The sequence below is a fragment of the Haliotis cracherodii genome, unplaced genomic scaffold, assembly GCF_022045235.1.
Source record: "Haliotis cracherodii isolate W230 unplaced genomic scaffold, xgHalCrac1.p SCAF_22, whole genome shotgun sequence".
Taxonomy (NCBI): Eukaryota; Metazoa; Mollusca; class Gastropoda; order Lepetellida; family Haliotidae; genus Haliotis; species Haliotis cracherodii.
Window position 1 is genome coordinate 2,497,257 of NW_027266278.1, and position 23,406 is coordinate 2,520,662.

General features: G+C 41.1%; 1 protein-coding gene across 2 annotated transcripts in view; it reads left to right on the plus strand.

Moving 5' to 3' along the window:
• LOC139471174 (voltage-gated potassium channel subunit beta-2-like) overlaps nucleotides 1-23,406 on the plus strand; it is a 186,070-nt gene that overhangs the window by 61,396 nt on the left and 101,268 nt on the right. Inside the window, exon 1 of one of the 2 annotated variants that reach the window (XM_071253450.1) lies at nucleotides 17,158-17,860. The exons of the other annotated variant lie outside the window; for it this stretch is intronic. Coding sequence (XP_071109551.1) covers nucleotides 17,841-17,860 — 20 coding nt within the window. The 5' untranslated portion in view covers nucleotides 17,158-17,840. Of the gene's footprint in view, nucleotides 1-17,157; nucleotides 17,861-23,406 lie in introns of those variants that run through there. 2 annotated transcript variants of the gene reach the window in all.

Here is a 23,406-nt window from a genome sequence, read left to right on the forward strand (position 1 = left end):
TTGATCCATTCAGCTTCCCCTGGGACTAAAGTCCTGGCGTTATTCATCATGAAGGGAATGAATGTCATGTTCACATCTCATTTTGGTTTGTCTGTTTTGTAAACACTGCTCCATGTTCTCAAGGCTGCAACTCAACACTGTCTCCATTTTGACATTTCTGTAGTTTAACGCACCAGCTGGCGAGATCCCTCATAAATTTCCCAGTGGATGTCTGCCCCAGAGATAGCATGTGATCAGCATGTCTATAAAGAGACCCTGGTTCACCCCTCTGCCGGTACTGACCCTGATATGTTGATTTTCTTGATAAAAACAAAGCAGACGGCACCACTCTTGCCTCAGAGAGGGCCTGGCAATCTGTTATACATACATTCACCTCTACCCACACCTGGAATTCAGTTAGAATAAACTTCCATTCATGAAAATAAATGAAGGTGGTTAATAGAATCTGTCAGTAGTCAGTGCAGAGGCAGAGTTCCGGCAGACATGTTGTTGAAGGAGGATTCAGGGAGCGTCAGCCAGGTTTCTGATCCAGAGCGTGCAAACAGTTCCGCTTGACTGGGTGCGGTTATGCTAACACATGCCCCAGCACTGACATGCCTCAGTCTGAGGTTCTTGTATCCATTTAAATAGTTGTAAAAAAGTTACTGTCAGAAACATTCCTGGCTTGGTGGGTGGGAGCTCAACAGTTGGAATATATTTTCTTAGTTTGAGGCAAACAAGCAACATGTAACATGGAAGCTGTCCATTAACCGTTCACCGTGGTTGTACTGTTTACTGAGAACTATGCTAGTTGGAATTATGTTGGTTGAAAAAATCAATATTCAGCAATCACAAAGTTGTTTAAAGCTTTTAGAGCTTTGAGAATTTAGATTTGTTTCTCCACTATTTAACCGTCTCTGGAATTCTGGGTCAGAATAGGTGTATTTCACCAAATGCTTGTTGTATGGGCTCACTGTGATAAGGATAAGTGCCAAGCATTGTGACTGTCAGGCTTTTGATGAATTGCTGTGGCTGATAGTCTCTACATACATAGCATCTTGTTATTCCCTTCTCGGGGAAATAAATCACTCCCATCCCACATCTTTCTCTCTCCCCCCCCCCCCCCCCCCCCCCGAATACCAGGATATATTGCGAGTGATGTTGTTACCAGGTGATGTGGGTGTGACCGTGTGTCATTACCAGGTGATGTGGGTGAACGTGTGTCATCACCAGGTGATGTGGGTGACCGTGATCATGACTACAAGACAAAACGTTTGCCAGTAAACCCTCCTAGTCTATGAGTGAATGTGACGGCCTCTGTGGTCTCGTGGTAGAGCGTCCGCCCAGAGAGTGGAAGGTCCGGGGTTCGATCCCCGACCGTGTCATACCAGAAGATGTTAAAATATGGTGCTTGTTGTTACCCTGCCTTGAGCTTGGCATTAAGGGGCTAAACCAAGGACTGGTCTGCTCGGAGTCAGTATACTGTCTCTGAGTGGGGTATTCATGTTAAACTGTGGCATGGTATCTCAGTGGGCTAGTACTCTAAATCGCATCGACCCATTTCTCCTTACCTCACCACCATATGTCTGAATGTACATAGGGCCGGTCAGGTAGCCCAGTGGTTAAAGCGTTCGCTCATCACGCCGAAGACCCGGGTTCGATTACCGACATGGGTACAATGTGTGAAGCCCATTTCTGGTGTCCCCCGCTGTGATATTGCTGGAATATTGCTAAAAGCAGTGTAAAACCATACTCACTCACTCACTGAATGTACATAGCTTGTTATGTGGCGAATTCAACTACAATGGAGCCTGGTTAAGCTGGACGATTATCTTTCCACCCAAGATCGATGGTTACATAATTTGCTGGGCTAATGAAGCACACATGTGACTTTCAGTGTTCACCTTCGGGATGGATGATCCGCAGCCTCATCAAGGCTCAGCTCTCTGTAATTACTGAACCAGTTGTCATAACATGATAGACTCGAGATGTAAGTATTTGACATGTTGGTCGTAACCATGGCAACCATAATCAGTAACTCACTCATAATGCAGAAACTCGAGACTATTATGTTCTCATTTAATGTTTTATCCATTAAGGTTTGTTTTTTAATTAGTTTGTTTATTGATCCGTGAGCTGAAAACGTTATGAACAGTTGTTTACTTTCAACCAAATCTATTAACAGATTTCTGTAATAAAAAAACTCTGTAGTTAATAGACATGAGAATATGTTGCTGTGTTTTTGCACTCGATATAAAACACTAAATATATAGTCCGCCAGACATTCTTGCTTCTTGTGAATCAGAGGGTTATGGGGGCGGTCGGGTAGCCTAATGGTCAAAGCGTTCGCTCGTCATGCCAAAGACCCGGGTTCGATTCCCGACATGGGTACAATGTGTGAAGCCCATTTCTGGTGTCCCCCGCCATGATATTGCTGGAATATTGCTAAAAGTGGCGTAAAACATACTCACTCACTCACTCACAGGGTTATAGGTGGCCCAGTCGTCTAAGGTGCAGCACTGTGCAGGGTGGGGCGGTCGGGTAGCCTAGTGGTTAAAGCGTTCGCTCGTCAGGCCGAAGACCCGGGTTCGATTCCCGACATGGGTACAATGTGTGAAGCCCATTTGTGGTGTCACCCGCCGTGATATTGCTGGAATATTGCTAAAAGCGTCGTAAAACCAAACTCACTCACTCACTGTGCAGGGTTGTGACTAGAGATGGGTATTGGAGGGTTAAAGTGTATCACAATATTTTACGATGCACAGAGCCGTATTGCGATACGTATCACGATATATTGTATAATTCTAAATTTTGAATTCAGAATCATTTGAAGCACCAGTGTATGAATTGAAGTTCATAAATGGAACAAAAACATGTTGCTGGTACAACATAATGTTAACCGTATTTTTTTTAGGATAGTGCGCATTTTCTTTTACGCATTATATACATAATGAGTTGTGATGTTTTTTTCGCCAACGCAAAGACATTGCCATGAGCATGTACAATCGGAAATCCCACGTCAATAAATCCGTAATGAAATACACAATTTAATCTTGTAATTACATTGTCAGGTTATAAAAGTGTTCATTGTATATCTGGACTTATGTGTGTATTTTATTTTTTTAATTGTATTAAAAATTTCATTCAGTATAGTTGGCGAATTGTGTGTGAAGTGATCGTTAGATCACACAACTCACCGTTATAAATTTATATCAACCACGGTCCGACGCCTTGAAACAAACTTTAGTTGACAGAGAATGGATACATATATCACACATGCCATACTTTGACTCGTTAAAAGTCATATTTGTTGTAGTTTGACTATTATATTTCAACATAAAGATCGCGAGCGCAGGCATCTTGACAGTGACTGGTGAAATTGTTCCATCATCAGAAATATCCAATAGTGATTAGCTATACCAAAGTGCAACACATATAGTTTTTATTATTTTAAATATATACAGTAACTAAAATAACATGACATTGGAATATATTATTCCTGATAAAATAATTGTTTCCGATACAATTCTTCGGTCATTGCATTAAAAAATGAAGTTATATTATTGGGTAAGATTTTTAACCAAATCACCTGTGAGTAGATTGGGAGAAAATGAGTGTACAACCCGGGTTAGTTTAAGAGAAAATACAAAACGGTAAACTTAATCTCTGCCTGTAAAACAATGCCCAGCATAACAAGAATTGTCATATATCTCGTGATGTTTTATCTCCAAGTTTAAATTTGTACTGAACCAAGTTTGTTGTCACCCGTTTGTTGATACCTGAATTCGATGAGGGAATACTATGTCATTTTTTTCTGCGCATAATAGACCTACTCAAAACCCCTTTTTTTTCCAAAATACTGAAACTCATTTAATAAATACGCACAGATGCGTGTTCTGTGTATAACATTTAACACATGATAAAAATCACATTTTGAAATTACCCAATATCCCAAGCATTAACAAATGATATTGTGATATGTATTATGGAAGGGGGGAAAATCGATATACCGATATTCTGGTAATATCGTGCACACTTAGTTGCAACCCTTGGGCATGCCACAAGTCTATGTTAGTTGGTTTGAGTCTTGGTTCGTCCTGATTACTGTTTAAAGCGGCGTTAAACCCAACTCACTCACTCACTCACTCACTCACTCACTCATGTGAATCATATCTGCTGACAGTTTGTAATGTACACAGATTATTAAAAAACATGCCTCCTACCTCACATTTTAGCCAATTTGAATAACAATAATAAATTTATTGTGGATGAAGTTTATGACTAATTATAGTTTTTAAGAATATCTTCAATCCCATCAACAGAAGAAAAGCTCATGTGGAGTGAAGTCACAAACTGCTGACGGCATAAATCACCACACACAGAAATATTTGATCTGATTTCAGAATTGTATGATATTCCTCAGCGTGCACAGGCCCAAGATTATATTCATCAGCCGTCAGAAATCTGAACTGATCGCCGGTTTGTCTTCTTGTTGCTCGACAGCCTATTGATGACTTGTGTATTCCTTCAGTTATGATTGACTTGGCACAGTCTGCAGGGTTCGGAGCAGCCTGCAGGGCACTGTTCTCTTTCTGCAGGGCACTAGGACCAGTCTGCAGGGCACTGGGCACAGTCTGCAGGGCACTGGGCACATACTGCAGGGCACTGGGCACAGTCTGCAGGCTTGGGAGCTGTCTGCAGGGCATAGTGTGCTCAGTCTGCAGGGCACTGGGAGCAGTCTGCAGGGCACTAGGACCAGTCTGCGGGTCTCTTGGAGCAATTTGCAGGGCACTGGGCACAGTCTGCAGGGCACTGGGCACATACTGCAGGGCACTGGGCACAGTCTGCAGGGTTGGGAGCTGTCTGCAGGGCATAGTGTGCTCAGTCTGCAGGACACTGGGAGCAGTCTGCAGGGCACTGGAACCAGTCTGCAGGTCACTTGGAGCAGTGTGCAGGGCACTGGGCACAGTCTGCAGGTCACTGGGCACATTCTGCAGGGCACTTGCAGCAGATACATGTGCTCATTCTGAGGCCTCTCACACCTAGGTGATGACGAGGACAGTGGGATGGCCTTATGGTTAAAGTGTTCGCACGTCATGTCGTAGGGCCTGGTTGGAGTGTGAAGTCCCCACTGTGATATAGATGGAATAGTCTTTGGTTGAATAGGTGGAGTTTTGATCATCCTTGGCAGACAAGACTTTCTGTTATTATTCCACGAACCCCAAGAAATGAACAGTGAAAAAGATTATATCCAAAAAGCATCTTTTTGATTCTTCTGCATGCAAACATACATGTTCAACACCAAAAGTGTGGATACAGATTTAGCTACAAGACAATAGGTTAAACTACAAGACAACAGGTTAAACTCCAAGACAATAGGTTGAACTACAAGACAATGGGTTAAACTACAAGACAATGGGTTAAACTACATGACAATAGGTTAAATTACAAGACAATAGGTTAAACTCCAAGACAACAGGTTAAACTACAAGACAATAGGTTAAACTACAAGACAATAGGTTAAACTACAAGACAATAGGTTGAACTACAAGACAACAGGTTAAACTACACGACAAAAGGTTGAACTACAAGACAATGGGTTAAACTACACGACAATAGATTAAACTACAAGACAACAGGTTAAACTACAAGACAATAGGTTAAACTACAAGACAATAGGTTGAACTACAAGACAATGGGTTAAACTACAAGACAATAGGTTAAACTACAAGACAATGGGTTAAACTACAAGACAATGGGTTGAACTACATGATAATAGGTTAATATACAAGACAATAGGTTAAACTCCAAGACAACAGGTTAAACTTCAAGACAATAGGTTAAACTACAAGACAATAGGTTAAACTACAAGACAATAGGTTGAACTACAAGACAACAGGTTAAACTACACGACAATAGGTTGAACTACAAGACAATGGGTTAAACTACACGACAATAGATTAAACTACAAGACAACAGGTTAAACTACAAGACAACAGGTTAAACTACAAGACAATAGGTTAAACTACAAGACAATAGGTTAAACTACAAGACAATAGGTTAAACTACAAGACATTAGGTTGAACTACAAGACAATAGGCTGAACTACAAGACAATGGGTTAAACTACAAGACAATAGGTTAAACTACAACACAATGGGCTGAACTACAAGACAATGGATTGAACTACAAGACAATGGATTGAACTACAAGACAATAGGTTGAACTACAAGACAATAGGTTAAACTACAAGACAATAGGTTGAACCACAAGACAATGGGTTAAACTACAAGACAATAGGTTAAACTACAAGACAATGGGTTAAACAACAAGACAATAGGTTAAACTACAAGACAATAGATTAAACTACAAGACAATGGGCTGAACTACAAGACAATGGGTTGAACTACAAGACAATGGATTGAACTACAAGACAATGGGTTGAACTGCAAGACAATGGGTTAAACTACAAGACAATGGGTTGAACTACAAGACAATAGGTTGAACCACAAGACAAAAGGTTGAACTACAAGACAATGGGTTGAACCACAAGACAATAGGTTGAACCACAAGACAATGGGTTGAACTACAAGACAATGGGTTGAACTACAAGACAATAGGTTAAACTACAAGACAATAGGTTGAACTACAAGACAATGGGTTGAACTACAAGACAATGTGTTGAACTACAAGACAATGGGTTGAACTACAAGACAATGGGTTGAACTACAAGAAAGCAGGTTAAACTACAAGAATGGTGGATTGCATTAGCATGTCATCTGAATGCGTCGGGAATTGGGTATAATACTAATCACGAGATTGTCTGGTCTAGACTCAATTGTTTACAGATCACTGACGTATGTCTGGAATATTGGTGAGTGAGGTATTAAACAGCACACAAACATACAAACCTGAGGAATACAAGAAGCCTATCTTTAAGATGAGGGCCATGATACTGAACATGTGATCTGCATTAATACTTGCGTCACACATCAGGATCCTGGTGATGAGGGACGCAACTGCACACTGGTCAACAGTGTGTCTAAGAAAGCTGAGTTAACTGACCAGAACATCTTGTTCATCTGCATGCCCTGATCGCAATATGACTGCAATATTGCCGATGCGATGTAAAGTTTTAACTCACTCACTCACTCATCTGCATCCCATTCATGTTGGTAAAATGATCGTGAGTTACAACTTCTCATATTTGTGCCGAAGGCCCGGGTTCAATTCCCAACATGGGTACAATGTGTGAAGCTAATTTCTGGTGTCCTCCGCCATGATGTTGCTGGAATATTGCTAAAAGTGGCGTAAATCCATACTCACTCACTCACTCATATTTGCATATGTGCATTTTAGCGATAGATTGGTAAGCTGAAACCATATTTTGTCACAGTGCTTTGTGATGTCATCAATTGTACATGATGTCACAAGTTCATAACATCACATCATTAGAACAATAGGGTGCCTTGAGTGAAGTTTCTGTGTAGCGTTGACATTTTGTAAATGTTTTCTATATTTTCTCTCTTAAACTGTCAGTGTTTTATATAAAGAATAACCTACTAGAAACTCAGAATTATAGATTATCAGTCCTACATTATGAATGCTAATGCCGTTTTATAGAGTGATCTTAGCACTAAGGTGATCATAACTTACATACCTTAACATAGACTTACGACAGTCGTAGCGCGAAGGTTTTGTACAACGGCACCCTGGCCAAAAGGGCAATGTGACACATGGTAACCATCCGATCTACATGATTAGCACATCAGGGAGAGCATCCTGGTATTGTAAGTGGGGCTGAGACCCGTGAAGATCCGGGGTAAAATAGGTCTTCAGCAACCCATTCTTGCCGTAAAAGGCGACTATGCTTGTCATAAGAGGCGACTAACGGGATCGGGTGGTCAGGCTTGCCGACTTGATTGATACATGTCATCGATCCGAAGTGCGTGGATCAATGCTCATGATATCAATCACTAGATTGTCTGCATCTGAAGACATCCTTTTATGGGTCAGTCACATTTGTGAACTTTGACCGACCAATGAAATGACAAACAAGAAGTTGACATTAGCCAATGAGAAAGCAGCTTTCTCAAGCTTCACAGCGCCATATTACAAAATGGAAACTTCCATTAAAGCCAAGCTTAGAAAATTATTGATTCAAAATTTAAAAACCGTAATACCCAAAATTTCTGGAATGTCTACAACACGGCCGAGATTGTATGGGAGGACTTCTCACAGGCTATGAAAAGTTTCATCTGTTACAAATGTTTATCCCACTGAAGCGAGAGATAGACGATGATTTTGGCTTTTGTTCGGAATATGCCGTGTTAACCATTTCGAGGTTGCATGATTAGAAAATACATTCACTTTCCTGATCTGGTAAGCGACACTCTGATTGGTCAGATGCCAGGTTGTCTGATGTAACCCGTAATGAAGATTTCTCTGTCGTGTTGCATTTTGTACAGTTTTCCTCATTGTTTCTCTTAAATATTTCAATGAGTAACTCGGAATACGGATTATCTGTCCATGGGGAAGCATTCTGATATAGAAAAACAAATTGCCAATTCCACATATTGAATGCTTTCTAACGTAACAGTTTCACTTTGTTTCCTAACACCACATTTGTTGATGAGAAAGTAGATATGTAGGTTATGTGCATGGGAGCATGAAATAGGCCATTCAAGTATATTGATTTTGCTTAGTCGGCAGAATGCAGCTGTGCCCATGACTGTGTGTAGAAAAGTGATTATTTATTGAGTAATTATCTGTTTATTATAATCAATGTTAATTATAATGGGTGTGGTCCTGATTAAGTAGTGGCGGTATAACATTACGAATGTGTAAATAGAAATTTATTTGTCTTAAAGTCCAGATCAATTCAACTGTTTTTACCAACATGATGCAAGAGGCTAAATAACAGTTTTAAGAAATTGGTTTGGTAGATTTAATTTCCTTATCATAAGTAAAATATAGTCATTATAAAAATAAAACCTTTCTTTTAAAAATGCATGAACATTTATTAATAAATAAATAATTTGAAAATATATTTTAGGCCACACATTTTTTTGGTTATAATTTTTGCCTACCCATGGGTCAGCAAAGATAAAAAATATTTTTTTGTGGCTGGATATGTTTTGGTTTCAATTGCCATGGATTTATTTGGCTCGGTCCATTATGTTTATTCTGGGTATAGCGCAGTATGTTTGATACTTTGAAACAAACATGTGCAGGTGTTGCTTCTGAGAAGGCTTAGGGGCACAGGTGGTCCAGTCATCTGAGACGCCACAATTTGATGTACAGAGTTGAATATCTTTGGCACGTCAGAAACCTATGATTGTGGACTTGAATCCAGGTTTGACCTGATTATTTTTTTGGTTTGTCAGCACCATACCTGAATGGGTTTCCCCGAAGTGGTAAATGTCAGACCTGAATCTCTTGGGGCTTTCCTCAGGCCGTGATATAACTGGAATATTGTTAAAAACGGTGTTAAATCCAACTCACTCCCTCACTCTAAGAGGCTTTGTTCTCTTTATGATGTGTTTGCTGTGGCCTGAGTTTGTTTGTTTGTTTGTTTGTTATTTATCTATCTGTTCTTTAGCCTCTTTTGTTTTTTGGAGATGGCAGTATTTGTTTGTTTGTTGTTTAACGCAGCACTCAGCAATATTCCAGCAGCATGATGGCAGGCTGGGCCAGACAATCCAGTGATTGACATCATGAGCATCGATCCACGTTTCATCAATTATTTAAAAAGTTAACAGTTACTGTTGTTTTGATTTCTTTTTGTAATTATTTTTTTCTAATTCATCAGAGATTGAGCTGTGAGGCAGAATAAACTTCAACTATTTCTTTTTCATTGTGGCTTTGGGCTGTGGTCGGTTAGATCTATAAATTAAATAACTTTAGAGGTGTTGTCTTACTTGAAAAATTTAAAGATAGGTTCAACCATATAACAAATGAAATATTTGTTCTGGTCTTAACACTAAATGACATTCAAATGTGGTTAACTCTGGTTAGCATGCTTGTTATTACTGTAGGACAAGCCATGACATCAAGACAGTTTGTCAACATGTTTGATCACATCCAACGAGTCTTTGGGTTCCTGGTTAGAGTAGGTCCCTTGCAAACAATGGATCAAATGGTGATCGAGGCTCAGTGCCTTGGTTGATAGCGTGTCATTGTTGCCTGACTGTGTCATGTTGCTTATGGGGGGCACGTGGCCCAGTTGTCTAAGGCGCCACAATTACCTGTGCAGAGTTGCGTCCCTTGGGCACGCAAGAAACCTATGATTGTGGGTTCGAATCCTGGTTTGGCCCGATGATGTTTCTATGTTTGTCAGCACCATACCCGTGCTTGTGGGTTTCACCGAAGTGGTAAACGTCTGAGACCTGCATCACTTCGGGCTTTCCTCCCACATTAAGCTGACACGCCACGATATAACTGAAATATTGTTAATAGCGGCGTTAAACGCAACTCACTCACTTACTTACTCACGTTGCTTATGATTTCAGTATGCTGAATGCAAAATTAAATACATTCTTAAACGCATGCACGTATGCATGCACGCACGCACATAGCATCAATCAACATTCATTCATTCATTCATTCATTCATTCATTCATTCATTCATTCATTCATTCATTCATTCAATGATAACAGCATATTTTCCAAATTGAATCATGTTGCGTGATATTCAAAGGACATATTTGAAAACCTCCATGGTATTTGAACAAGGACCTGCAAAGTTTTTTCTACCTTTGTGAATGATGCAGTTTTCTGTATTATGGATAGAAGCAGATTGTGGCATTTCAGGCTGAAATCTCTGATGGATGGTTGGTATTTTTCACTGAGTGTCTTTGAAAGGTTATGGCAGAAACTAAAAGGGCAAGCCGTCTGATGTTCAATAACCAATATGTAGATGAAGATGTAGTTTCGTGATGATAATGACATAACTGTGCTACATTAAATGAGACTGTCTGTGGTATTCTCCATTAGCCACATGCTCTAAGCCCTCGCAGGTTTGTTCAAAACACCTGGTGTCCCCCTCACTCACTCAAAACACCTGGTGTCCCCCGCCGTGATATTGCTGGAATATTGCTAAAAGCTGCGTAAAACCATACTCACTCACTCACTCACTCACTCACTCACTCACTCACTCACTCACTCACACCTGGTGTCCCCCGCCTTGATATTTCTGGAATATTGCTAAAAGCTGCGTAAAACCATACTCACTCACTCACTCACTCACTCAAAACACCTGGTGTCCCCTGCCGTGATATTGCTGGAATATTGCTAAAAGCTGCGTAAAACCATACTCACTCACTCAAAACACTTGGTGTCCCCCGCCGTGATATTGCTGGAATATTTCCAAATAGCAGCGTAAAACCATACTTACTCACTCACTCACTCACTCACACCTGGTGTCCCCCGCCTTGATATTTCTGGAATATTGCTAAAAGCTGCGTAAAACCATACTCACTCACTCACTCACTCACTCAAAACACCTGGTGTCCCCTGCCGTGATATTGCTGGAATATTGCTAAAAGCTGCGTAAAACCATACTCACTCACTCACTCACTCAAAACACTTGGTGTCCCCCGCCGTGATATTGCTGGAATATTTCCAAATAGCAGCGTAAAACCATACTTACTCACTCACTCACTCACTCAAAACACCTGGTGTCCCCCGCCGTGATATTGCTGGAATATCGCTAAAAGCGCCGTAAAACCATACTCACTCACTCACTCACTCAAAACACCTGGTGTCATTAGACATTTTCAGAGATCTGTTCCTATAATTTTCATTTTTATTTTTTGCGTTTTATGCCTAATGGTATCTGTTTCTGTGGATAGTCATGCTTTTCTCCACCGAGAAGATTCCATGTTAGAATTGGTCTCCAGCAACCTTCGCTTGTCGTAAGAGGCATTTAATGGGATTGGGTGGTCAGGTTTGGTGACTTACTTCATGCATGTCATCGTATCCCAAATGCACAGAACAATGCTCATGATATCAATCACTGGATTGTTTGGTCCTGACTGGATTATTTACAGACTGCGGTCATATAGCTGGAATATTGCTGTGTGCTGCTTAAACCACAATCAATCCATCTATACAGTTAAAGAACACCCGATTCTTTCATATGATTCATGCCATGACAGATGAAGACCGCCTCCGTGGTCTAGTAGTAGCGCCTCCGCCCAGGGTACTTGTTGTTACCCTGCCTGGCGCTCAGCTAAAATAAGGACTGGTCGGCTCGCAGTCAGTATATTGGTCTGAATAGGGTATTCATGTTAAACTGCGGCATGGTATCTCAGTGAGCTAGCACTATAAATCGGCATCAGTCCGGACTAGTACAAGCAGCCACACACAAACACACACACGTGCATGCATGTCGCTATATAAGTGCAATAATCTTGGACGCGATGTTAAACCCCATTTCACCTCACCTCACCATGACAGATGAACTATAGTAATATAAAATAATAGGGCAGCCCTTCACTTCTTTTGTGTAATATATATTAAATATACCCCTGACATATTAACGTTTTGATATGGGGACATGTTTTCCTCAATGTTTTTTTAAAATTTAAACAAAATTAAGGATGTTCACTGTTCTTTAGTCTGAAAATTTAACTTTTTTTTCTAAATCGAGCTGTTTTTATTCAACTTTTAGGCTGTTATTCTTCAGGTGTTATTGCCCATCCTGTTTCACTGTCATATACTACCGGGCAAAATTAACACTTTGCTTCGGCCAGGCGTTTTAGATTTTTGGGACTATGGACCCGCTGACTCTAATTTTTCAGAAAATGTAATAAAAAAAATATCAGATTTCCATATTTTTTTCCCGCCGATAGCTGCGTAGTCAGTTATTTTATTTGTTATCATCACCTTTTCATAAAAAAACATGAATTTACAGTTGTAAACTAGTAAAGAGATACATAATTGATCATTGTTGATCGCGAAGCCGAACATGAATAGCCTCCCTGGACAATTGCCCGTGTTGTAAGTGGTAGAATTATTATTGTTATAAGTGGATTTATGGTCACAAATGGCAGTCTTTTGAGCACAGAATATGTTCGTAAAGTATGCCAGAGGCATTCTGGATTAAAAAAAAGGCATCTGGCTTTTTTTCTTGCTTTTTTTCCCCTCCTCCAACCATGGACTTTGGGCTGTAAAATCTGTAATCCTAAAAATAAAAAAAAGCCTGGCCTTAGAGGCATACAGGCAAATCACTTAATGTGTTCATAGATTCCCATTTACTGGGTTGTAAAATTAATTATATGTAACTTTTTTGTTATTATTTGAACCAAATCTGTAAATAACATAATAATTTCTGTATGTTTATGTGCTGTTGTTTAGACAAAGGATAAAAATTTATTTACGTCTAATAGTTCCTAATAAGCACTGACCTTAGATGCTGTACATGCAGCGGTTTGACGTCACACCACAATGTAATAATGCACAGATGTCATGGATTACAGAACATTTTCCTGCTGGTAGTTTGGCATAGAAATATATCCAATACAGCCCATGCAAGTCTATGATATTTGCCAAGTCTAGATTACTGCAGTATCTGGAAATGAAGAAAGTCTCTAGGCTTCTTTGATTATATTTTATAACTGTATTTTTACAACTTTTTTTCTGTAAAATATGGAAATTTCAGAGAAAAGATGTTGGTCTTTGCTACTGTCATAAATACGAACACTGAATCTTGGATGATTTGGCTTTCAGCCCTGATTCCTGGCTACACCACTTCATATACCGTATTAGACTTAATAACCGCTCCACTCTAATAAGCGCCCACAGTGATATTTGCTAATATATTGATTTGTGAACAATCCCAATTAGCACCCCTTCCGATTGATCAATGTACACAACCCTTATTTATTTGTGTATAATACGCACTCGTGTGTTATATGTACCCTTAATTATGGGCAATTAAATTCTGGAAAAATATAACTGTCGTACATAAACATTTCAGACTGTCAGCATAAACCACGAAATTTACGGTCTTTCAACTCTGTTTTTTTTTTCACCAAAATAATATATTCTAATAAGAGCCCCCTATTTCTAATTTTGAGAGTGCCCTGGGTGCTTTTTACATTGAATACGGTAATTAAACTGGTCAGACTAGCTAAGATGTGTATACTCTTGAAAATGAGTCACATGGCCTCTGTAATTGCGTCACCATGTTGTTGAGATGTATCAAACATTGATCTCAGATCCGATAAGAGCTTGTTTGAAAACACACCACACAGGGCAAAACACACATAAAAACACACATAAAAACATCTCAGCTCTGCCCCTGTGTCTTGAAATAGATTGAGGAAGAGTACTCCCAGAATCGGATCAGGCAGACTTGCTCCAAGTCTATATGAAAGATAAGTCCATGGGTGTGTAGTAATTCTATCCTTATAATAGGCAAGTCTAGAACTAAGGACTCCAGTCTCTTGTAGGGACGACTTGTTCTTATTATTTACATAATCAAGAAATTAAGATTCAAACTAATAATTATTGCCTTAGAGACTTGTGCAAGTCTTAGGACACCAGTCTCTTATAGGGACGACTTGTTCTTATTATTTACATAATCAAGAAATTAGGATTCAAACTAATAATTATTGCCTTAGAGACTTGTGCAAGTCTTAGGACACCAGTCGCTTATAGGGACAACTTGTTCTTATTATTTACATAATCAAGAAATTAGGATTCAAACTAATAATTATTGCCTTAGAGACTTGGGCAAGTCTAGTAATCAGTCTGCAGTGCCAATTGGTCCATGCCAGTACAGGATGTGAGGCTGTACACTGTACACTGTACACTGTACAGTCTACTCTGAAAGTTGTAACCCAGCCCTGTAGCATAACTCTGGATCTAGTTGTCTCTGTACTGCCATTTAGTCCCGCTCAGTGGACACATGCAGGATGTACGCTTTATATTCAATGCTACTGTAGTAGTTTAAACTTACGGTGGAAGCAGTGTTTTATGCCAGTCAGTGTTGAAAGTGACCAGTGCTCGTTAGCCCTCCACTTCAGTACAGACAGCCTGTACACTGTACACTGTACGTTGTGTTATCTAACCCTTGCTGGAGGCTCCGCCAGTGTTGAGAGTGACCAGTACCCTCCAGTTCAGTACAGTCTGTACATTGTACACTGTACGCTGTACTCTGTGTTATCTCACCCTTGCTGGAGGCTCCGCCAGTGTTGAGAGTGACCAGTGCCCTCCAGTTCAGTACAGTCTGTACATTGTACACTGTACGCTGTGTTATCTAACCCTTGCTGGAGGCTCCACCAGTGTTGAGAGTGACCAGTGCCCTCCAGTTCAGTACAGACAGTCTGTACATTGTACACTGTACGCTGTGTTATCTCACCCTTGCTGGAGGCTCCACCAGTGTTGAGAGTGACCAGTGCCCTCCAGTTCAGTACAGACAGTCTGTACACTGTACACTGTACTCTGTGTTATCTCACCCTTGCTGGAGGCTCCGCCAGTGTTGAGAGTGACCAGTGCCCTCCAGTTCAGTACAGTCTGTACATTGTACACTGTACGCTGTGTTATCTCACCCTTGCTGGAGGCTCCACCAGTGTTGAGAGTGACCAGTGCCCTCCAGTTCAGTACAGACAGTCTGTACACTGTACACTGTACGCTGTGTTATCTAACCCTTGCTGGAGGCTCCACCAGTGTTGAGAGTGACCAGTGCCCTCCACTTCAGTACAGACAGTCTGTACACTGTACACTGTACGTTGTGTTATCTAACCCTTGCTGGAGCCTCTGCCAGTGTTGAGAGTGACCAGTACCCTCCAGTTCAGTACAGTCTGTACATTGTACACTGTACGCTGTGTTATCTAACCCTTGCTGGAGGCTCCACCAGTGTTGAGAGTGACTAGTGCCCTCAAGTTCAGTACAGACTGTCTGTACACTGTACACTGTACGCTGTGTTATCTAACCCTTGCTGGCGGCTCCACCAGTGTTGAGAGTGACCAGTGCCCTCCAGTTCAGTACAGACAGTTTGTATACTGTACACTGTACGCTGTGTTATCTAACCCTTGCTGGAGGTTCCGCCAGTGTTGAGAGTGACCAGTGCCCTCCAGTTCAGTACAGACAGTCTGTATACTGTACACTGTACGCTGTGTTATCTAACCCTTGCTGGAGGCTCCGCCAGTGTTGAGAGTGACCAGTGCCCTCCAGTTCAGTACAGACTGTCTGTACACTGTACACTGTAGGCTGTGTTATCTAACCCTTGCTGGAGGCTCCGCCAGTGTTGAAAGTGACCAGTGCCCTCCAGTTCAGTACAGACAGTCTGTACACTGTACACTGTACGCTGTGTTATCTAACCCTTGCTGGAGGCTCCGCCAGTGTTGAGAGTGACCAGTGCCCTCCAGTTCAGTACAGACTGTCTGTACACTGTACACTGTACGCTGTGTTATCTAACCCTTGCTGGAGGCTCCGCCAGTGTTGACAGTGACCAGTGCCCTCCAGTTCAGTACAGACTGTCTGTACACTGTACACTGTATTCTGTGTTATCTAACCCTTGCTGGAGGCTCCACCAGTGTTGAGAGTGACCAGTGCCCTCCAGTTCAGTACAGACAGTTTGTATACTGTACACTGTACGCTGTGTTATCTAACCCTTGCTGGAGGTTCCGCCAGTGTTGAGAGTGACCAGTGCCCTCCAGTTCAGTACAGACAGTCTGTACACTGTACACTGTATGCTGTGTTATCTAACCCTTGCTGGAGGCTCCGCCAGTGTTGAGAGTGACCAGTACCCTCCAGTTCAGTACAGACAGTCTGTATACTGTACACTGTACGCTGTGTTATCTAACCCTTGCTGGAGGTTCCGCCAGTGTTGAGAGTGACCAGTGCCCTCCAGTTCAGTACAGACAGTCTGTACACTGTACACTGTACGCTGTGTTATCTAACCCTTGCTGGAGGCTCTGCCTGTATTGAGAGTGACCAGTGCCCTCCAGTTCAGTACAGACAGTCTGTACACTGTATTCTGTGTTATCTAACACTCGAGGGAGGCTCCGCCAGTGTTGAGAGTGACCAGTGCCCTCCAGTTCAGTACAGACAGTCTGTATACTGTACACTGTACGCTGTATGCTGTGTTATGTAACCCTTGCTGGAGGCTCCGCCAGTGTTGAGAGTGACCAGTGCCCTCCAGTTCAGTACAGACAGTCTGTATACTGTACACTGTACGCTGTGTTATCTAACCCTTGAGGGAGGCTCTGCCAGTATTGAGAGTGACCAGGGCAGAGGCTGTGTGCGTGTGTTATGGATCTGCCTGGCCTCCGTGCATGGCCTGTAGAGGACTGTGATATGCAAGGCTGGTATTGACAGCCGTGGGTATGGATCTGTGAGTCGACTAGCTGCAGCAGCATCAGTTGGGAAGAGCTGGGCAGGAGGGCGGTTGTGTTGAGGAGGTTGTGAGGGTGGTCGTCGTCGCATCACTGTTGCTGTCCCTGCAATGCTTACCTCACTCTGTTAACTCTGCCAAAGCTCGATTCGGAGGGTGGGAAAGTATTTTGAGAAGCTGGAAGCTATTGTTGGCACTGTGCTGTTTGCCTGCAGAGCAGTGTGAGGAGCTTTATACTGAGGTGTTCAGACGCAAGTTATTGGAAGTAGCTGTGATCAGAGAGAGTAGGCAAGTGATTGAGCCTGGTTGTGTGGACCATGGTAGACTGCGGCCGAGTTCCAGTCCTGGTATGTAGGCATGACACGCCTAAAAAGTGACATTCCATTGCCACAGTCGTGAATCTTGGGGATCATTCTTTCCAAGCTGAGACGAGCCAAACTCACAGCAGCTCATGTCACTGGAGTCAGGATACTAATTAACCTACCACTGACCACAGGAACTTGGCCCCATCAGACAACATGGCTAGGCCTCATTACAGGTACCAGATCATTTCACACTGTCCCACTGTTGATTGCCTCTAGAAACACCAGGTTGTTTGTATATAATGTTGCACAGGCTTGAGATAAATAGCAATTATTCTTGCAACTATGACATGGACAGTATGGATGATTTTCTATGAATAATCAATATGATGATTGCTATTTTATTCGGAATGGTTCACCTATGTGTGTTTTTAGACCTCTGCCCTGTGTGACATATGGCTTAGCGGCTTGTTTGGCATTATAACACAATTTGCAGATGAGTTGTATGACGCCTTGGGGAAATCAGCCCCTACACTTGTGTTCCAGCAGCCCCTGAGGGGCACTGTGAAGTAGTGCCAAGGAAATCACTATTATTGTACTGGCGTTTCCCTCTCCGCGATCCTCAGTCTGTCAGCATCCTACCTGGGCTTGTGGGTTTCAGGAGAGTAGTAAACATGTGTGACCTTTGCACCTCCGTCTTTCCTCCCAAGTTAAGTGCGCTCTCCGTAATATAAACCGAAATATTTTTAAAGGGGCATTGAACCCATCTCAGTCACTTCATCGTTGTTTTTCCTTCAGGACCGAGGTGGCACTGTTGCGATTATGTTTCTAGGTTTGTCAGCACCATACCTTGCTCGTGGGTTTCACCGAAGTGGTAAACGTCTGAGACCTGCATCACTTTGGGCTTTCCTCCCACATTAAGCTGACATGCTGTGATATAACTGGAATACTGTTAAAAGCGGCGTTAAACCCAACTCACTCACTGGTACACATCTACAGTCTGATTTATTTGGGGTATATGACTGAAATATTGTTCAAATTGGCAATAAACCTGACACACTCAACCAGAAGTTCCGGGTCGGAATTAATAAATAATCCAGGAAGAGGTTAAATAACATTGTGTGTTTTCCATGTTGTGGATGTTGAGTATTTCAAAAAGTTTCACAAGGTATTCACTTGTGCAGGGGTGAATGATCAAATGATCAATCTGTCGATTGTTCTGGAAATGATTATCAGTCTGTTGAGAGGTATAAAAGATAAAGAACGTCAGGTGAAATAAAAATTATAATCAAGACTGCAGTTTACTGAGTTCAAAACTCGACCAATTGACATGAATGGCCAATTGTCAGGGACACTTGACACTGAGTAAGTTTTCTCCGTTCGCTATACACATCACTTGTTAGTGTTTTGGGCTTGTCTGTGATCAGATATCAGTTCGCTGTATCCGTTAGTTCACTGTAGAGAGTTCGTTATATACGTAAATTTTATAGGATATTATGTAGGAGATAAATCGGGTATTTTTTAACAGTTCGTTGTATCAGTTTGTTCGCTCTATCCATGTTCGTTATATCCATGTTCGTTATATCCTTGTTCTACTGTAGTTATTTTGTATGGAGATAATATGCAATTTCGGTCGATTATTAATCAATGTGAGAGATCTGAATATCGAAATAAATATAGAACTACAACCAGCACGAGTGTTGGTGGTATCAATAACTGACAGCAACATCTATTGAGAAAAGTCACCAATATCACTTTGGAAAACTTCATGCGTTTCCATGACAACTAAACTACCCATTGAGAGGGTTTGAATCAAAAGAAGTGTTTGTGTTGTGAATATATCTCAATTCAGTGCTAAATAGTACACTGAAAATAATGAAATAAATTAGCGTTCATGAATATTTTGGATATTTTTATGAAATTTTGTGCTTAGTCTTCACTACAAGAAAATAACCCCCAAAATATTCATGATACCTAACATTTTTTGACGAACTGATTATAGTTGTATGCCCAATAGTACAGCATGTTGTTGCTCACATTTATAACCTCTGGTTGGGTGCCCCAGGCTACTTAATTAATTAGCTGATGTGATATACCACATTTATTTTATACGTGTTCTCCAATCAGTGGATCCGTATGCATTCAAGTTATCATTCTCAACTCCCTGGGGAGTATACAACCCATATTGCCTAGGGGTGCTAGAGGGTTTTTGCCTCCACCTCACATGTCGGGTATCCATTCCCTGCTGGGTGAACAGAGGCAGATTTGAAGGAAGTTATTTACCCAGGGTGACACCACACGTTTTGAAACCTGCGTCTAGCGTGTCTATCATTCATGTGTCCTCCATCTGGTCATCTCGATGATATATCCCTGATAGCATAACAAAAATATGGGATTTTATTCAAAAACTAAATTGTCCCTGAAAATTCTTGAAATCTTTGAAGAAAAAGAGAAATTGCCAGCCACAAAAATTAAAATGTTGCAAGGTGTTCATATAAAGAAATATCTGATTTTGCAGCCCAAACTTAAAAGAATATCTAATCTCAATATATAAATATAATATCCCAGGCTCTCCCCTAGAATATCCCTAACCTGAAATACTTCAGAAAATATTCTCTAGTCTACACCACTGTTAACACCCTCATTCAGCTGACTCATTCATACTGTGAGTGAGTTGGATTTAACATCATTTTGAACAGCACTGTATTTCCTCCCTTATATTCCCAGGCATCTACCAATTTTTCACAAGCTGTTGACCTGGCGTCTATAAGGGGCCCCATGTCTATTCTTTTTTATGCTGGCACAGTGGCAACTCACTATTTTACGGAGTCCCTATCTTCCCGATTGCAAGGAGTTAACTGACTATAAAAGTCCTGTTTCCACCCTTGCCAAACTTCCCCTTGAAATTCTGGGCTCGATTGTCTTGCCACCAGCGGCTATTACAAGTTATGTCCCTTCTATGTCCCTCCTATAGACCAATCAGATTCCACTTCTCATGTCACATGCATTTGCTTCAAACAAAATGGCAGCGCCTGGTAAAGAGAATCTGATCGATAATCAAAATCGATAGTGTTATAAAATGGGTCTTACTTCGCGAAGTGCTTCAAATCAAGTGAGCACCTTGATTAAAAACATGAAAAGTATTGGAAAAAATATCTGTTTATGCCAAGTTGGTAGTACACATATTTTGCAAATTCTGCAAACATGGGTACAAAGTGTGAAGCCCATTTCTGGTGTCGCCTGCCGTGACATTGCTGGAATATTCCTGAAAGCATCGTAAAACCAAATTCACTCACTCACTGCAATTGACCAAAATCTGCATGGCAGTTGACAAACTGGATGTCGATTTCCTTACGAGATTTATATTGGACTATGCATAGCCAGAAGCCATATGGTCTCTAGCATGGCCTTGTTAGTCCAGCCAAACTCCATAATTTCAGCATAGATCAGCAAGGGTGGAAACTGGACTTTTATAGTCTCGTGGTATTTCAGTTATATCATGTGATGTGGACTCGATGTGACTCGGTCTGAGATATTGACCACTGTGGTAGAACCGACAAGCACGAGTATAGTGCTGATAAACCTAGAGCCATAATGAGGGTGAACCAGGATAAGAACCAATGATCATAGATTCCTGGCATGTCAAAGGGACACAACTCTGCACAGCAAATTCTGGAGCCTTTGCTGACTCGGCTTCCTCTGACATACTGTGATATACCGGGTTATTACATGAGAGTTAGAAATAACCGGCTTCTTAAAACTTGTATGTGCCCTAGCAAAAACACCAGTGTATTGTACCTTTATCTGGAATTGTTAACGTCATACAAATCTTATTGTGGCGTACGGTCAGAATGACATCACTCTAGAAATGACATCGTAGTTGAAGATTGTTGACATCATTTGACAAATTAAGCTTTCTAGGACAGCAGTGGTGATCAGTGCATTTTTCTAAAGGGGAGCTCAAAAGTATTAAGAAATAATGGGTAAATTAAAAATTATCACACTCACATGTGTCTCATACTGATTTTACGAAACCCATGTGAGAATTCATGCATTTACCCTCACTCTTGCTCAGGAAATACATGAATTCTGATAATCGTTTTGCAAAATCAGTATGACACACATGCTCGTAAAATAATCTCTATATCTCAAATTCGATTCACATAGCGTTAAATGTGACTCTCTCCCAGGAACCCTGTAATGACCGAAAAACAGAATATCATTCCTGTACAACCATTTTTAATGGATGTTTCATGTCTAAATTGTTTCTGTAAACAAGCCAGTTGGGAATTATGGCCCTATGAAAGGATGTCACTGAGTCTAATGTGTTGTCTTGTAGAATACTTTCAAATATAATGTCATAAAGATAGCATGTGATGTTTCGAACAGTGTGTGCTAGGATAACTGTACCAGATGCAGTGGATGCTGTCCCTGTGCCGCCAGTTTCTCTCTAGACCAGCATCTAGTCTCTGAAATGAACTTTTTTACAGAAAAAAATAGTTGTTATTATAGTTATTAAATATAATAAAAAGGAGCCCTGAGACTTTCTTCATTCCTGATACTGCAGTAATCTAGACTTGCAGAATATTATAGACTAGCATGGGCTGTGTTGGATATATTTGTTTCAGGGTCTGTTCGACAGAGTGCTCACGCCTCAGTACCTGTGTTTGTGGTTTTACCAAAGTGGGAAACGGCTTTAAGTCCTGTGTCACCTTGACCGTACCTCCCACAGACAAGCTGTAATACTGAATTACTGCTCACAATGACGTCTCACACAACTGACATCAATGGAAAGCGGTCATATGTAACAAATGTTATATCTGGGATTACACTTTCTTAGTTTCTATCAAATAAAATTGGAATCATTAATTAATGTACTCCCTTTATACTACAGGTTCATATTGGAATGAATCAATAAAATACACCCCATAAGACGGGGCATGATCATCAAAGACAACGCAGTTTGCTGTGCAGAGTTGTGTCCCTTGGGCGCACCAGAAACCTATTATTGGGTTCGAATCCTTGTTCCCCTGATTATGTTTCTAGGTTTGTCAGCACCATACCCGTGCTTGTGGGTTTCACCAATGCCTGAGACCTGCATCAATTTGGGCTTTCATCCCACATGAAGCTGACACGCCGTGATATAACTGGAATATCGTCAAAGCGTTGTTAAACCCAAGGTCACTTATTCACTAATGAAATTTAATTGGTGGTTCCATTGTTTTCTTTTTCTGTTAGCATCACAGATCTTCATCACTAAACTGTGACGAGTACTCTTTTTGTGTGTGTGTGTGTCTCTCTCTCTCTCTCTCTCTCTCTCTCTCTCTCTCTCTCTCTCTCTCTCTCTCCTGGGATTCAAACCCATGCTGAGAGAGGCACCTCATTGCCTTCTGGTTAAGAACAAAGAAATGCTTCTAACAGTGGTATTTAGCAATAAGACCACTCAACCTGCAAGAACCCATAAAATACAATCCAAGATTCTCTCTGCAGCAGTAGTGGTCAGCACTAGTCCGCTTGCCCAGCCCAATAATTATGGCCATCCTGTCGTTATGTAGACATTTTACAGGCTTTCCTTATTGGTTGTCATTAAACAATCCAGATGACAAATGGGGGTTCTAACCTACAGTGACCTTGAACTTTATAGAAATAGTCTACAACCAAAACATTTTGAAAGCACAGCAGTCAACACCATGGTCCTGTTCCCACAGCAATTACTAGTGCCAGTGTGAAGCTGATACATTGTCTCTGTGATTAGAGTAATTATTGCCTGCAGGGTTAATAC